The 17,622-nt window shown below is 48.5% G+C and overlaps 1 protein-coding gene across 1 annotated transcript; it reads right to left on the bottom strand.

Moving 5' to 3' along the window:
- Positions 1 to 2,908: 2,908 nt before the first annotated feature.
- On the bottom strand, positions 2,909 to 16,720 carry CYP4B1 (cytochrome P450 family 4 subfamily B member 1). The gene is made up of 12 exons (XM_066376201.1): positions 16,492 to 16,720; positions 11,125 to 11,266; positions 10,901 to 10,945; positions 9,541 to 9,668; positions 8,625 to 8,749; positions 8,190 to 8,341; positions 7,930 to 8,036; positions 6,972 to 7,162; positions 4,732 to 4,865; positions 3,891 to 3,955; positions 3,708 to 3,790; positions 2,909 to 3,300 (listed from the first exon to the last, which is right to left on the bottom strand). Exons 1-12 carry the CDS (start codon positions 16,669 to 16,671, stop codon positions 3,117 to 3,119), a joined length of 1,536 nt encoding a protein of 511 aa, XP_066232298.1. The 5' UTR covers positions 16,672 to 16,720; the 3' UTR covers positions 2,909 to 3,116.
- Between the last annotated feature and the right edge of the window lie 902 nt (positions 16,721 to 17,622).

Raw genomic sequence — 17,622 nt, 5'->3', positions numbered from 1 at the left:
CCTCTGTCTTCTCCTCCCACATGGAGCCTCCCCTTTCCCTCTGGCTCCAGAGAGCTCCGCTCTTATTCTCACCAACACGTGTCCTCAGAGAAGTCAATGCTCCCTATGGAGCCTTGGTCATAGGAGCCCAGAATCAGAAGACTCGGCTCAAGCTCCTCCCTGATGAGCATCTTGGCAGGCTCCTTCCCTTAATATTAAAGTGGGATAAGGGCCTCCTGCAATCCTGCCTCACAGATCTCCAGACAGTTGAAAGAAAAGAAAAGGAGATATGTCTTAAACCTGGGTGCACCCCATGCACCAGGGTTGGTTATGACCACTTGCATAGTTCCCAGGTGACAGCTATTGAAACCACATCTTCACTTGTGCAGAGAAAGATCTGTTCAAGCCAGGACACAGAGGGACATCAGTGACATGGTAAACACTCTGGCTAAGGTTTCTGCATCTCAGCCTTAGGCAGACAAGGAGGTCTGGGTCTTAGCAGGGCTTTGCAAAAGTGAGCAGCTGCTCATGGACAACCTTCAAGGGCGATGGCCTTCTTCTGAGAGGAGAAGCCTCAATAGCAGGAAGAATGTGTCTCCAGATGGGCCATCCTCTCTGGGCAGCATGAAAACATTCCCGTGTCCCAGGGCTAGAATTCTCCTCTCTTGTTCCTCCCCCACTAGCAGTGCCCTATCTTTCAGACCTAATTCCTCAATTGGAGCTCACTAATAGCCTTAGACCTTGAACCTTAGAGGTATATGTAGCCATCAGGTAGCCGCTGCAGTGACAACCAGGGAAGGAGCTATGGTTCATCATGTGGCCTTAGCCTGAGGCTCTCCTCCAAAATTTCTTTGTCCCTCATACCTCATCATGCCTAAAAGCATAATTCAAACTCTGTGTCTTCCAGAAAATTCCCCTCTGATGTCATTCTACCACCTTACCCAGCCAAAAGCCAAATACCCAAAGCAGTGGGTGACACTGGCACAGACATTGATGATGTCAGGAGTGCCACAGAAACACATCTCAGGAAGGCAGAAGACATACCTGTGAAATCATATTCCACATTCCTTGACCTTGGCTGTGCTTACTTGCGTGGTTTGCTTTAGAAATTCATTGTTCTGTGTATTTTTGTTTTAGGAAAATTTTCTCTGTGCTATTTCCCAAACACACATACACAAAGTTACATAAAGACATCCATCTCAGTGAAGGGGCAGCCCCGAAAACCCTCTCTCCATCGTGTGGAGTGGGTGAGTGCCGGCTCATGACCATGAATCCCAAGTGTCAGGAGCCGATCCAACCTTGCTGTCTGACACAGTCGCAGCAGGAAAGAAGCATTTGCACAGCATATGTTTTTTGGGTCATATCTAGGCACTTCCTTTGATAATTCTTCCTTATTAGGGTTATGTGCATTCACTATTGGGATGGGTCCACGGTATGATTCCAACAATACTATACTTTCCCAGGCTACTCGAGACCCCGAGGTCAACCAGTCTGTGAATATGTCTCTCCAGAATTACTCTAAAAGTAACCACACGAGTATCTCCTTGACCACTTGAGCCCCCGTGTTCTTTTTAAGAAAATTTACTAACAACCCCCAAAACAAGAGCTAGAGGCAATTATCAAGGTGATTGTACTTCCCGCTGCCAAAGCTGTTCCCCTCAGGAGTTCCCTGAAGAAACCCCTCTAAAGAATATAACCCCCTTGCCTAAGCCCATAGACATGGGACGCTGGCTATGGTATCCCCCAAAAGGGGCTAGGTCTGTAGGACAACTCCCTCCTAAAAATCATATTATGAGAAAATAGGTTGTGACTTATGAATAGATGGGAAACAGAGGCTAAACACAAAAGCATCTTTCAGCCTTTACCTAATCGATTGCTTAGCCCCCTCAGCCTTTTAGGAGAATAGAAAAACTTTCCATCCCTCTTACATAACTGACCTTCATGTATTGGAACTCTGAGAAAAATAAAGTTAGAACTTAACTAGTAGATGAAAGTAGTAGACAAACATAATTTTACTAGACAATAGGCCATTCGGTAAAGCAGAGTTATTAATCATTCGTAACCTTTTAGAAGCCTGCATAAGGCTGATGTCAATATTGTTGTTGCTAATCAAGGTATTGTGTAACTGTACATAGAATGGCTTACCACCTGATTTATAGCTTAAAGAAATGTACTAAACTCTACCTGGAATATTCATCCATATTAAAGCAAAAATAGCTATTAATCAATGTGTTCTGCATAACATGTGATTATAACTTAGTGTATAAAAAATAAAGCTAGCCTAACCAGAAGGTGGCACAGTGGATAGAACATAGGACTGGGATGCCGAGGACCCAGGTTCGAGACTCCGAAGGTCGCCAGCTTGAGCACGGGCTCATCTGGTTTGAGCAAATCTCACCAGTTTGGACCCAAGGTCGCTGGCTCAAACAAGGGGTTACTCCGATTGCTGAAGACCCAGGGTCAAGGCACATATGAGAAAGCAATCAGTGAACAACTAAGGTGTCGCAACAAAAAAACTGATATTGATGCTTCTCATCTCTCTCCATTCCTGTCTGTCTGTCCCTATCTATTCCTCTCTCTGACTCTCTCTCTGTAAAATAAATAAATAAATAAATAAATAAATAAATAAATAAATAAATAAATAAAGCAAGCTATACTAGCCATTGGCAGAGATGCCTGACAGATGAACTGAAGAGTTTGGCTCTCTCACTCATTTCTCGCTGACACCGTCCATTCCTTTGGGGACCCCTGGACCAGCTGGAGCTGGACTGCGGCACCCAAGCTCAGCTTACATTGCATTCACCATATCACTAGGGTGGGGATGTAAGTTTCTGCTACATTTTAGAAAGATTGCCAATTATGGGAGGAAAAGGAAGATTCTAGAAGCAAGCGGGTACACATCACATGTCTGTTGAATGAATGAGTCAGCTTTAGAATGCATGCACAGTGAGCATTTATAGATACCATGTTTCTATGGCACCACCCTCCAGGTGACTGTCTATGTGGGTACCTACTCCCCTTCTCTAGTACAAGTCTCCCAAAGACAGAGTCACAGCTGCTCCACAATCCAGACTGGAGAGGGCCATGCCCAGGTTAAGGCCACAGCCAGGCTGTCTGGGGCCCTACACTTGGCAGAGCTACTTCCCAGAACCCCGGCCCACTGGCTTTAGGCGGAGGTTGATGCCATTCTCGGAGCGCAGGACCAGCTGGAGCAACTTGACGGGTGGCTGTGTGGGGTCCAGGGAGAATTCAAAGCGGTGCAAGCAGAGAGCCGTGACCACCTTCATCTCGTTCATGGCAAACTGCTGCCCGATGCAGTTCCTGCAGTGAGCACAAAGAGGCACCAGGCTATGGGGTATCTGGAGCGATGAAATCCCATGCTCTCAGTGGCCAACAAGAATAACTATTTTTGGATGAATAATTTGCAGATTAATTGATTGGCCTTAAGAAACAGATCTTGGAAACATGGTAAAGTCCCAGCTAGTAGATTCACACTGGGGGTTCTGGTTTAGGGGTCTTTTTTAAATGACTCACCCACCTGACCACCTGCAAGGGATGAATATACTAAAGGCAAGAAGGTCTCTGAAACTTGCCCTGCATTAGGATCACCACAAACCCAGCAAGGTCCCCCTCTTCACAGGGTTGCACACAGTGATGCATTGCCCACAACTTCTTCTACCCTCACCTCCCCAGTCCTGAGGGCCTGGAAATGTCAGGCCTCTCCTTACCTGGGTCCAGCGGAGAAGGGCATAAAGGCATAGGGGTGGCGTCCAGTCACATTGTCAGGAGAGAAGCGCAGGGGGTCAAAGACCTGAGGGGTCAGGCCTTACTTAAATACCTGCCAGGTTCAAGGGGGGTGACCTCCACAGCCTCCCACCCCATCTGAGCTCCAAACCCAAAACATGGGGTACCTCCGGGTCAGGCCACACTTCCCTGTTCCGATGGAGGGCATAGATGTGCAGAGAGACCAGGCTGCCTGTGGACAGAGCAGAGGTCAGGTGACCAGATGGTCCTGCGACAGTCAGGCCACCTCCTCAAAGGACCAGAATTCCCTTATGTCAACCTAACTAGGCACCAGCCCCTGCCTCATCACTGCTACTGACAAAAAGTTCCTGACAACCCTCAACACATCAAAAAGCTTTTGATCATCGTTGCACCTTCTTCCCAGAGCCCCAACACTGGGCACAACACTGACACAGTCATCTGTGGAATGGAGCAAAAGAGACGACCCCACCTCGCAACCAGGCAGGACAGGCCAGGACCATCACACATGTTCTGCTTTCATTTGACAGACTCTCAAAGCAACTCATTCATACATTATGCTATTGAGAGTAACAGCTGCTTTTCGCTCACTGGATGCATGCCATGTGCCAGATACACAGGGGAACACCCTTTACAGAGCTGCACACACAGTTGTACAGGCTGTGCACTGCACAGCATGAAAGTCTAAGTAGATGAGGCTTTGTGATCATGTTCTGGGCACCACCTGCATGGTGATACATGACAGCCTGACAACTGAATCCTGGCTGCAACCTTGTAAGGTGGGAACTCTCCTCGGCCCCATTTTACAGAAGAGGAACAAGAGGCTCAGAGGCAGAAAGATTTACTCATGTTATAGAGCCAGGATTGGACCCAGGGCAAACATGAAGTCTGAGTTCTTTGCCATTGGTCCAAGATTCAGCCAAAGGCACAGAGAGTGTCAGAGAAGCATCCTTAGGAAATCAGTTCCACCTCAAATCCATCCTCTCTCACCTGCAGGTAGAGAGCGGCCATCCACAAAGGTGACAGGCTTGCTGAGCTCACGGTACACCTGGGGCACAGGCGGGTAGAGGCGGAGGCTCTCCTTGATGCACATGGTCAAGTAGGTCATCTTGCCCAGATCATCCCTGCCAGCAACACAACCAGTCTTTCCTGGAGATGGAGCAACGGGGTCCTGCGGGAAGGCAGGCTCCAGCCCCTCCTTCCCCCACCACCATCGCCACCACTACACACTGAAGAGTCAGAGAAACACAGTGCTCCAAGTGTTCAGTCTGCCTGGATGTGGGGTGGCCACTCAGACCCAGGGGTTCTAACTCCATTTTTCTCCACCCCTCCCTCATCTTCTCTGCTAGGACAGGACCCTAGAGAGCTGTGTGTGTGCCCGGCCATCCAAGGCAAATTTACTCCTTTGTCTCTCAGAGGCACTCAAAAGCCACACAAAGATATACATCTTTAAGTTCCACTCAGGTTCCCCTATGGAGCTGCAATGGAAAGGAACAGGGGCTAATATGTATTGCTTGAATGAAGTAACAAATGGGTGAAGAATGACAAGCTCAAGTAAATATATATATATATATATATATATATATATATATATATATATATATATATATATATATATGTATACATATTTTTCTTTTCCCTTTTGCCACTAGGATGCTCAGATCTAAATGTGATGTCCATATATAACTATCAATACCTTCTTACATAGCCCCTAGATTGCTTCCCCCCAGTCCTCATTTTTCATTTGTGTTTTACTATTTTATTGAATAACTATCCTTTAAGTTGCTTCAAGTTCTAGATAGAATGAAGTGAAAATAAAATAAATATTTCAACTCCCTGCCTCCAGGCTGTGTTCATGTCATTACCCAACATAGACTGTCCGGAGTGCTCCCCCTTTGCCTGAGTTTCGCCCCTTCTTAGAAAGCCAATGTAAGCCCCACTCCTGCTGATTTATCTTCCTGTAATGTGGGGTCGCTTTTCCTTCACTTTCTCTAGCTTTTTAGTTATGTGAGTTAATCTTTTTAAAAAATCCCAAGGGCAACAATTTGGCTCCTCCTCCTCCTCCTCTTCCCACCCACACCCCCCAAGAGTTCCTGGCACTTGGCTGGACACACTGGTTGGTTTCCAACATTCAATCAATAAAAATATTGATAATTAATCAAGACTTCATTCTCCTGCCTGACTAGGCGGTGGCGCAGTGGATAGAGCATCGGACTGGGATGCGGAGGACCAAGGTTCGAGACCCCGAGATCACCAGCTTGAGCACGGGCTCATCTGGTTTGAGCAAAAAAGCTCACCAGCTTGGACCCAAGGCCACTGGCTCGAGCAAGGGGTTACTCGGTCTGCTGAAGGCCTGCAGTCAAGGCACATATGAGAAAGCAGTCAATGAACAACTAAGGTGTCGCAACGAAAAATTGATGATTGATGCTTCTCATGTCTCTCTGTCGCTGTCTGTCTGTCCCTATATATCCCTCTCTCTGACTCTCTCTCTGTCCCTGTAAAAAAAAAAATACTTCATTCTCCAAATCTAGACCCTAAAACTGTGTGTGTCTGTCTCAAATGAATCCAAACTTCCTCCCATCAACGGAGCATTCTCTTCACCCCTGCCCTGTGCCCAGCCCAGGTACTGACAAGAGGGGAGAAGGCAGGAGGAGTGGGAAGAGCGGGCAGACATTTGGGGGGATCCCAGAGAGCCTGCTGCAAAGAAAGGGCAGCGTCAATGGTGTGTGTTAATGAGTTTAACTTGAAACCAGAGACATAATTTTTTCAAGTTCCTGAGTGATAGAGTTTAGAAAACAGCTTTTTGTTCTTCATTGGAAGAGTTTGGAGGCTGCACACGACCAGGCAAAGGCAGGTGGGAAGGGTTCAGCTCCCTTGGCTTTCCCAACACTGTTCATCCTCAATTTCCACCCCAGCTCCTTCTCTCCCAGCATTCTCTGCTCTATCCAGGAACTCAAAAGAGTAGTCAAAATTCTACAGCCAGAGTCAACAAACAATAAATTGGCCTCCTATTGACAACCATTTCTATATTGCTCACATCTGAACATCACTCTGTTGTGGGAGGCTGGGCTCAGGGTTGCATCACACACTGGAAATAACAGGACAGCTGTGCTGCCTTCACCTGGTTTCCAGGATGGCCCTGTGTCAGCTGTGATGACACCAGACAGCAGGGCACAGCCCTTCCCTGAAGATGAGCAGGACAGACTGGGCTCACCTTCAGCCTCACTCACCACTGGACGATGTCCCTGTCCCCGAGGATCTCACGGATCTCCTCCCGACAACGTTGCTGGTGCTCTGGGTTTTGGGCCATGCTGTAGAGAAACCAGGAGATGCCACTGGTGGTGGTGTCATGGCCTTCAAACATGAATGTGTCCACTTCGGCCCGGAGCTCTCTATCTGACAGCTTGATTCCACTTTCATCCTGGGTAGGATAGGCGTAATGGGCAAAGCTAAGGCATTTGCGGTAGGAACCAAGAACTACTCATAACAGTAGCTGTCACATGAAGGTCTGAAGGAGGTAATAAAAGCTGTGCTTCAGGCTGGAGGTTAGGAACTTCATTTAGGATTTCTTCCTGATCTCACAAACTCAGCCGGATGCCTCCTACTCCAGTAAGCCTTCCCTGATCCCTCTGGCCAAATGACCTGTAACCTTATCCAGCTGGGCTATTGGTTCTGCTCATTTGACACACACACAATGCCCCTGACAGAGGAAGAGAACTTTGTCAACATCCACTTCTTGTCTTCTCCTCTAGACTGTAAGCATCTGGAGGGCAGTGCCAGGTCTTCCTCATCTGCATCCTTATCACAGGAACTAACACAGTGTAGGGCTTGGTGAGTTTATGGAGAGGGTGAATAAATGAATAAATAAAGTCTAAGATTCTAAAATCCCAGGGTGCTGAGATTTTTCAGTCTCAGAAGTCGTGGTCTTCAGGCCTCCTAGCATGTTACCCAGGATCCCCGCTACTGCAGCTCTCTCCATTGCCACAGCCAGGCACACCTTGCACCTTCCCACCTCTGAGCCTTACTGACATGTGTCATGGGGCAAGGAACAGGTCATATTTTCTAGAGGAAGAAGAGGAAAACGCTTAACAGACCCTGCTGCTCTGCAGTGAGTCTTGCTCCAGGAGGATGGTCTGAAGACCCCTGTGGAACTAGTTCTCAGGAGGGGGCGGGCAACGGTGCTCTCACCCGGGCCCCCAGGAGGATGTCCAGGAAATCCAGGTGCCTCCTGTTCTGGATCTTCTTCTGTTCTTTCTCATCTTGCAGGGCTGCCTTCCGTTCTCTGATGACTTGATCTGGGTCGGAGGTATGGAGTGTCACTGTCTGGGAACCCCAACATCTGCCCACAGGGGAACAGAAGTTCTACAATGGGAAGGATCCCAAAGGGGCTCAGAGAGCTAGGTTAGAACCTAGACTCTCTGTGGGTAGGCCGTTTGGGAAGCGTTCACCTGTGTGGTCGTGGGCCACCTTGCAGGCCCGCAGGAAGCGGCGGCCATGCGGGGTAAGCCAGTAGATGAAATCGTTGTGGTACTGGATAGACTCTAGGCGCTGCTGCATCAGCAGAGTGAGATCTTTGACCATCATGTAGTAGCTGTTGTCCCTGCACAGCAGATGGAGGGGGAGGGGTGGTCAGACACTGGCCCACAGCAGAGGCCCGCTCTGCTCCATTCCAGGGATACAGCCCCAACTGCAGTGCTTCTCCCTTCCTCTTCTTGCCATTAAGCCTTCCCATTAAAGACAGAATCTGTCTCCCCACCATGGGCAAGGTGCGTATCCCCTAAACAGGGGTTTCCTATCCTCAGACCAGAGCCCAGGAGTCCTGCCAACTCTCCATTCTGAGCTTGCTTGGGTGATCAGCCCCAAGTGCCCTCTGACCCTCTGACCTGTCACCCAAGCCACTGTGTCCTTTGCCAAAGGTGCACTTCATGAGTGTGTCCAGCGCCATCTGGCCCACATCGTAGAAGACGTCAAAGCTCTTATCCTCACGAGCCTTTTCCTCCCACTTGTCCTGGAGTCCAGAGGATAAGTACTGTGGGTGGCCAGCAGCAGGTTGCGTGTCCCACCCCTCCTCCAGGACCACAGCTTGTTATTCTCTCCAATACCCAGTCCCTGGCTTGCCCTCTATTCTGCTGGAATGTGTGTGTGGTGGTGGTGGGGAAGGGGGGCGCAGGTTGAGCTTCAGGCTCAGGGGGCAGATTTGGAGGCAGGCCTAGCACAGCACACACATGCATTCTCCCTGTCAGGCAGCCTATATATATACAGGAAGAGAAGGGCCAAGAGTGGTGAGCTCCCCAGCTAGGTCTGTGTGTAAATCAGGCCTGCAGTAATGCTGGGAGAGAAGTTTCCTGCAAGGGGTAAGCCTTCCCTGAATAAGCTCTGGGTTATCCAGCCCTGCGATGCTGAGCCTAACTCCGCCCCCCTGGTATCCCTTTTAGGGATGAGTTGCTAATGGCATTGTTTTAGGCAATTGTGGTAGATAGGGAGTGAGAAGGAGACACTATAGCCTTCCTCATATCATTACAGGCATTCCTCAAATATTCAATAGTAGAGCCTCATTGGGTCTTACAGTAGCCCTTTGGTCTGAGAAGAATGGCTGGGTCTCCTAGTGGAAACAAGGCCCACAGTTGCTGGCCTCTTAAAGCCCCACACCTAGTCAACTCCCAGCACAACTCCCAGTAGGTGTTAGGCATACTGAGGCTTGGCACTGCACTGGGCATTCTGCTCACTATTCTCCCCCAGGAATAACTGAGAGGGGGTGGAGCTGGCCAGCAGCCACAGAGCTTGGCGTGGGGAGCTTACCAGCATGATGTGCGTAGAGTCAGCAAAGATTTTCACATAGGGCTTCAGCACATCATAATGAAAGCCAGGTGTGAGCAGCTTGCGGTGCTCAAACCACTTGGGCCCACTGAGGACCAGCAGGCCTTTCCCTGGGAAGGGATGAGAGAGGGAGGGGTACTCAGTGCACACTATCATGCCCCATCTCTGGCAGCCTGGGGCCAAGCGGGCCCCACCCCACCCAACCCTCCCTAGTTCTCCTGCCCAGCCTCACATCCCAACCTGCCTCTTCCTTTCAGCCACACAGCCTCTGGTGACACCAGCCTTGTACCCACCACCATACCTTGCCTCAAGCCCTTGCCCTGGCCAGTGCCACCTGAAATATCTCCTTGGATCAACCCCAGTGCTACCTCCTTCAGGAGGCTCTTCCTCACACTCACAGATTTTCCAGATCCCTTACCCTGCCTGTGCAGGGGGTGGGATACACGCAGCAGGAGAAGGTACCTGGTCCCCACTTCCCTGGCCACCTAGGAGCTCTCCCGCCTCCTCCTCTGTCTCCTCAATGAGCAGGTGAGCTTAGAAATAGCACATGAGCCTGACCAAGCAGCGGCACAGTGGATAGAACATTAGCCTGGGAAACCCCGAGAACATCGGCTTGAGCATGGGATGGGATTATAGACATGACCCCATGGTCACTAGCTTGAGCCCAAAGTCACTGGTTTAAAGCCCAAGGTCACCAGCTTGAAGCCCAAGGTTGCCGGCTTGAAGTTTAAGGTCGCCAGCTTAAACCCAAGGTTGCTGGCTTGAGCAATGACTCACTGGCTCAGCTTGAGCCTCTCAGTCAAGACACATATGAGAAAGCAATCAATGAACAAATAAGGTGCCGCAACTATGAGTTGATGCTTCTCATCTTTCTCCCTTCCTGTCTGTCCCTGTCTCCCCCCCACCTCCTCTGAAAGAAAGGCAGAAATAAAGAAAGGGAAAGGAAGGAAGGAAGGAAGGAAGGAAGGAAGGAAGGAAGGAAGGAAGGAAGGAAGGAAGGAAGGAAGGAAGGAAGGAAGGAAGGAAGGAAGGGGAGGGAAGAGAGGGAGGGAGGGAGAGAGGGAGGGAGGGAGGAAGGGGAGGGAAGAGAGGGAGGGAGGGAGAGAGGGAGGGAGGGAGAGAGGGAGGGAGGGAGAGAGGGAGGGAGGGAGGGAGGGAGGGAGGGAGGGAGGGAGGGAGGGAGGAAGGGAGGGAGGGAGGGAGGAAAGAGGGGGGAAGAGAGAAAGAAAGAGAGAAAGAAAGAGAACATAAAACCAAGTGGTCTGGTGGAAGGATACTGAGTGGAGACAGGGCAGGGAGGGATCCTGGTAACTGATCAAAGGCAAGGAAGGTAACCACTCACCAATCCATGGCAGGAAATAGTTATACACCTCTGCAGCCTTAGGGTCTGTAGGAGACAGAGATTAGGACAAGCCAAAACTGGGAAATTCCCAAAGGAGGCTTCTGAATAAAAAGGATATGAACCTCAGCTGCTCAGATGTACGGTGTAGGCCCAGGACTCCTCCCCACATGATGCCCTGAGTCCTTCCCCCTCAGGAAGTCCCACCCTCTCCTGAGAATGCTCACCCCCTCGGCTGTACACCGCTTTGGCATAGTCAGGCTCATAGATGTTTAGGAAGCCAAGGAACTGTCCAAACCACAGTGGGTGAGCGTGGGGAAACTGGTGGGTCCAGGACACCACCTTGTCCAGGTTCCCTTTCTGCTGCATCTGTAATGGTGACAGAAGGCCAGATCACTCAGGACCCCAACATTACCAGCCATGCCCTAAGCCGCTGAGTTGGCCCAGGCAGGTCCTATTAGCATACCTCTCACTCTTACACCCCTCCCAGCCTGTCACCCAGTCCTAGCCATCTCTAGGGTCAGTCTCCTGTCCAGCACCAGAGCCACTGCTTTAAGTTCAAGCCATTATTTTATTGCAACTGTGTTAGCTCAACAACCCCAAACAGCCAACCTGCTTCCTTCTGCGGCCAGTCACCAACCTCAACGATACGGCAGCCAAAAACATTTATTTTCAGCATTAAAGCTTTTCATTAGAAAAATGATACCAGCTTGTTGTGCAAAAAGGAAACCATTTCAATTCCACCCCTACTAAGTCATTTGACACATTTTTATGGAGGACCTACTATGTGCAGGGCATTTTCTAGACATCTCAAGGGAGAGACAGACATGGTCCTGCCTTTTCATTCTATGGGGAATATTGATACTAAACAAGGAACAAGTTAAGTAAAATGATTTAGACAATAAAGTGCTTCGAGGGAAACAAACACTGGCTACAGAGACTAACAGGGAGGACTTGCTTGGGTAAGAGTGGCCCAGATGGCCTCTTGTTGGAGATGACATTGAAGGTGAAACCCAAAGAATGATAAGGAGCTGGCTATGTGAAGAGTAAAGGAAAAAAAGCATTCCAAGCAAGCACAGAGGCTCTGGGGTGGGAAAAGTGTGCTGTCTTCCAGGAGCTGCCTTCTGGTGGGTCAGTGGCCTGAGATGAGGTTGGAGAGATCAGCCAGGTGTGTGCTCTCTGAGGGGTTTTCCTAACCACATCTACTCTCCTAGAGGTTTTTATGTAAAAATAGAGTGCACAATAAGTGATTTTCCAAACCTGTCTTTCTTTTCATTTAACGTATCTTGTTCTTCTTTTCTCACTAGTGCATTTCATTGTCACCAGTATTTTAATACATAGTTTTTCACTATAGGGATGTAATATTATGTATTTATCCATGTTTCTACTTTGAGAGAGTCTTTTAGACCCTTCAGTGACCTGCCCATGAGACTCAGAATAATGTCTGGGCTTCATCAGTTGTGAAGAGGTGTAGCAAATCTTTATTAAGCACTTCCTGTGTTCCAGGCCTTCTTCTGAGCACCTTACATCTTGACCTCACCTTATCCTTAAACAACTTCATGATGTCCCATTTTAGAAGAGAGAAGCCTAAGGTATACAGATTGAGGTTTCTTACCAAAGACCACACAGCTTGTAGAGTGGTGGGATGAGAACCAGAAAAGCTGGCTCCGTGGCCAGCAATCTTCAGAGCCTGACAGAACTGAGCCTGAATATGGATTTCCCCTATTTGTCAGATGTGTGAACTTGGGCAAGTTCTTTAGGCTCTCTAAATTTTACTCAGCTAATCTGTAAAATGAGGATGATAATACTTAGCTTATAGAATTGTTTCAACATTAATGAAATCATGCAGGGTATATGGGTGTGTTATTAGTTGAGGTCCTATGGAATTTAAGGCTTTTAATTGATAAAATGAGTGAAAGGACCCAGAGCTGGATCCTGTACCAGGTGAGCCCTCGCCAAGTAGTTCAGTCCCCATCAAGCCTACCTTTCTCCTACATCGGCCTCCAAGCTTCCACCCTGCATCTCCTGACACATCCTACTCCCGAATGCCCCACCTACACTGAAGAATGTGCTCTGAACAAGCCCTAAGATACTTCCTCCTATGGGTAAAAGACTAACCAAATCTTGTCCCCTGTTACATGGGAAGATAACCTTGGCTTACACTGTCCAGCTTGGTTCCTTGGATGCTTGATACCTGCAGGATGTCAACTGTGTAACTAGGCAACATGGCTATGGCAAAATGAACTTTGGTTGGTAAATAACACATGTACTGGGAAGACGCATGAATGAACTATAAGCACCTGATGGGGACACACGCTTTGGGCTTTCCTGAGTGTGAGTGCATGGCCCTCTCAGGAACCCTGGCAGTCAGTGAACACTGGAGTCCATGGGGACTGGGAATTCTTACACAAGGAGGACCCACACCCCACAATGTGGATCTCATTTCCTGGCCCCTGGCAGCCCCTTAGGAGCTGATGGATGGCTGATGGCTGATGCAGATGTTGTGAGGAATGCCTGCCGCGGCCTTGCTGGCAAGCTGCCCATATCCTCAGACTAGACTGATGCTAACTGTACCTGTGGCAACTTGTGTGTCTGAATGTTTAAAATTAGATGACCTCCTGGGGTGTGGCATCATCTCGGTGTCTTACTTACACCATTCCTTGCTCCATGTACACCCTCTAGCCGGTAGGGACTCTTCCTCAACTTCTGGCCATTCTGAATGCCCTGCCCCAGGAACCTCTCCGTCCTCCATGGACAGAAATCTGCCTCCTCTGCCTGTGCAGCCCTGTTGGTCCTTACCCATGGTTTGCTTTGTGTTATAGTTGCTTGCATCCATGACAAAATATTTAATAACTTTAAAATTGGCATTTAATGAGGATTTAATGTGGTCTGACACCACACTAAGCCTGACATAAAAATTCTTTCATTTAATCCTAAAAAAATTCTACAAGATAGACACTATCATAAATCCCACTCTATAGATGAAGAAAGGAAGCTTCATCACATGGTTAGTTAGCAATGGAATTGGGATTGACACCCAGGACCCCTGACCCCACTGTGGGCTGTGGGTTTACAATGGCACAGATCATATCTGTGGCATCTCCAGGTCACCATGGAGCTCAGCACAGGGTCTTGGAAATAGTACGTACTCGATGAAGTGTGTGTTGAATGAACGAAGTGAATAAAGGAAATAAAAAAAGAAGGAAGATAAGAGAGGAAGGGAAAGAGCATATGAAGCATCTGGCTAATGTCAACACTGGCCACAGGCAGTCAGTCTCATGAGGAACCAGCCCAAAGTTTTGCTCAATTTGGAGAATTAGTTTGGCAAACAACATTGCAGAATTTTATTTGTTTTTTCCAGCTGGCCCTAACCGGCCTGCTCTCCCTACTGTCCAGATTTGCTGTTTATTTCTGCATTCTATCTTTTTTTTCTTTTTTTTTATCTTAGTGAGGGGAGGGGAGGTAGAGACAGACTCCCGCATGCACCCGACCGGGATCCACCCAGCATGCCCACCAGGGGGGCGATGCTCTGCCCATCTGGGGCGTTGCTCCATTGCAACCGGAGACATTCTTTAGCTCCTGAGGTGGAGGTCGTGGAGCCATCCTCAGCGCCCGGGGCCAACTCACTCTAATTGAGCCTTGGCCTGCATTCTATCTCTTGACATAGGAGATGAGAGGGAACAGATATGTATTGAGTATCTCCTACATGTCAGGTGTTATGTGAGTGAGTTCATAAATTGTCTCATGCAGAATGGGTAATTACTCCCATTTTACAGATGAGAAAACTGAGGCTCAAAGATGTGAACTGCTTGCTTATTTCTTGTAGGTTTGTACCACTCTAACTTAGGTGAGAGCCCCCACATTTTCTTCTGCACATTGAAGTCTGTCAGGGCTACTGCATTTAGTTACATAATTTGTGCACTGCAGAATCGTAGGGTGTGTCAGTCATGCTGAGGTCTGTACAAGTGTGCCCCTGCTTTTCCTCTTTGTAAAGTTCCCTTTCATAGACTTCACCCATTGAATTTACCTCCATTTGTTTTCTCCGTCACTGTCTCTTCTATTGATACCCCTCCCTACTCTCCAACATTCACTGTTTGTTCATTCAGTGAATAAACCAGGCTTTGTGCTAGACCCTGTGGGTACAAGAATGAATCAGAACTGCTCTCCATCCTCTAGAGGTCACGGTCTAGAGGGGAAGATGAACAAATAAACAGAAAATTGCAACCCAGTAAGACAAGTGCTGAGATACAGCATGAAGCTGATGCCAGCACCTGGTTAGACATGCTCACATGCTGCCCCAGGCTCTGGTGTCAGTTTTTGCTAGCTCCTTGAGAGCAGGGCCTGAGTCTGATCCATAGCCTCAATGCACCCATTGAATTACCCTCAGAGTGAGAATGGGAGAAGGTACTCAGGAGGTAGAAGAAGTAATTATGCCTCTCTCTGAGCCTTAATCTCTGGCATCTATACCTGGGCTCCCAAACCTGGCTGCAGAACAAAACACTCATGGAAATTTTTTAATTCAAACACCTATTTGCAATATGTTAATTAAGATCTCCAGGGACCATGGGCCAAGGAATCTACTTTTTTTAATTTTTTTTATTTTTAGTGAGAGGAAGGGAGGCAGAGAGACAGACTCCCACATGCACCCTACCAGGATCTACCCAGCATGCCCATCAGGGGGGCAATGCTCTGCCCATCTGAGGCATTGCTCCACTGTGGCCAGAGCCATTCTAGCGCCTGAGATGGAGGCCATGGAGCCGTCCCCATCACCCGGGCACACAGATGGGCGCTTCTCCTGTGTGCCCTGACTGGGAATCAAACCCGGGACTTCCACACACCAGGCTGATGCTCTACCGCTGAGCCAACCGGCCAGGGCTGGAATCTACTTTTTGATTCCTTGCAGTTGATTCCAATGCAGGTGTCCTTGCCCTGTGTTTAGAAATCTCTGGTCTAGATCCCCATGAAGGTAGGGAGCTAACGTTGTCCCTGACAATGGTATGTTAAGGTAGTCTCCCCATCCTGAAGTAACTAGGGAGGACAAGTCATGATCTGAACACAAGATGATGCCAAAGCCCCTGGGCCAGCCCATAGGCATGGCCAGGAGAACCCCACCTCTGGGGGCACCAACAGTTTAGATGTCCTGGGATGTCTCTCAGGTGACAGAACTCATCTCTATCTTCATTTTAAATTTCTGCCTTCAAAATTAAAATCTTTACACTACAAAGAACAAAGAGGCTGCTGGCTAAACTTTAAACAAGATTGCCTAATTTGATTAGACTCTCCAAGGTTTTGGCCCCAGTGCTATCATCATGCCGTTAGCAGAGCTTTGTCTGAACCTTGGACTTCAGAACAATGAGAAGGAATCTGTGGCCTGCTTGGGTCCCAACTTTAAAGTACCCCTGGCCAGGTGAGCTCAAAAGGCGAGACCAGGGGGGTGATCTGGTGAGAAAGCTGACTGGGAACCATGGCTCTCAGAGTATCATTTTTCTGCCCGAGTATGGTCTCCCTCCATGCCCCAGGAGGTTGCTCTGAATTCTTTGAAGAAAAAGAAGCCGTTTCTTTCTCTACCCCTCCTTCCTTGTACCCCCACATACCTCAAGGGCGTGCCCAAAGAACCAGTGGGTGGGAGGCCCTGGGAAGCTGTCCATAGCCCTGGCCAAGAACTGCCTTCGCTTTAGCAGATGAATGAGCTTGAGCAAGCCTAAGACCACGATCAGTCCAGAAGCCCACAAGCTCAGGTGAGAGAGGCTCAGGGAGAGCAAGACGGACGCCATGGCTAAAGTTGCAGTCACCCAGGCTCCTCCTGCTACCCTCGGTTTTCTTATAAGCTAGTCCCAGGCGCTTTGCCAGTGCCGGCCTCCAAACACACCAGCAGAGCCCAGAGTGGGCGGAGCCGGCAGCCGGGAAAGTCACAAACAACCTAAGAAACAGCCTGGCTGATAGTCCCAAAATGGCTGGAGAGAAACAAAGGTTTTGGGCTTCAAAAAAAATTAGACATAGGTATCCTGCCTTGGTTCTTTGGAGGAGCAAACAGAAAGCAATTCTTGGTATAATCATTGGCACAACAACTGCCTTTTTATATAAGCACCTTGGTGTTTCAGGCACTTTCTAAACACTATCTTATTTAACCCAAACAAGGAGGTCATTGATACTCACCCTTTATACCCATTTTCCAGATAATAAAACTGAGGCTCGACTTGCCTATGCTTGCCACTGTCCCTTTCAATTTGGGTCGCTGAGAGGTCTTGTGTTTATGCCAGACTCATAATGCTTTAAGTCCTTTTCTGTGAGGCATTTTCAGGGACAAGGTTCCAACCCTAGAAGAGAGATACTGGGTCAGAAAAAGGCCAACTTCCCCACAAGACCATAGTACAAACTTGACACTAAAGAACATAAAATATTGCTTTCAGAGTGATAAAAAGAATCATCAAATTCAATTTCTCCTGAATTAATGGGTCAAGCCACTTGGACTCAGAGAAGGGCAGGGAATTGTCCAAAGCCTCATAGCAATGCAGTTGAAGCTTCCAATAGCCCAGCCCAGAGTTCTGTTAAAGAACAAGGTTGGCTCAGGTCCCAGCCTTGCCGGGGGAGTCCACTATTTCTCCATTCAGTCTTGGGTAGTAACAGTCAGGGTCCCATAGGAAACAATTCACTGCAGATGTTTCAGATGAAAAGGCATGGATGAAGGGTTTCTTACAAAGAGATAGGCAGAGTTAAGGAATCAA

Source organism: Saccopteryx leptura, chromosome 3 (genome assembly GCF_036850995.1).
Source record: "Saccopteryx leptura isolate mSacLep1 chromosome 3, mSacLep1_pri_phased_curated, whole genome shotgun sequence".
Classification (NCBI taxonomy): domain Eukaryota; kingdom Metazoa; phylum Chordata; class Mammalia; order Chiroptera; family Emballonuridae; genus Saccopteryx; species Saccopteryx leptura.
Note: the sequence above shows the minus strand (reverse complement) of the source record. Positions and strands in the feature narration are given on the sequence as shown.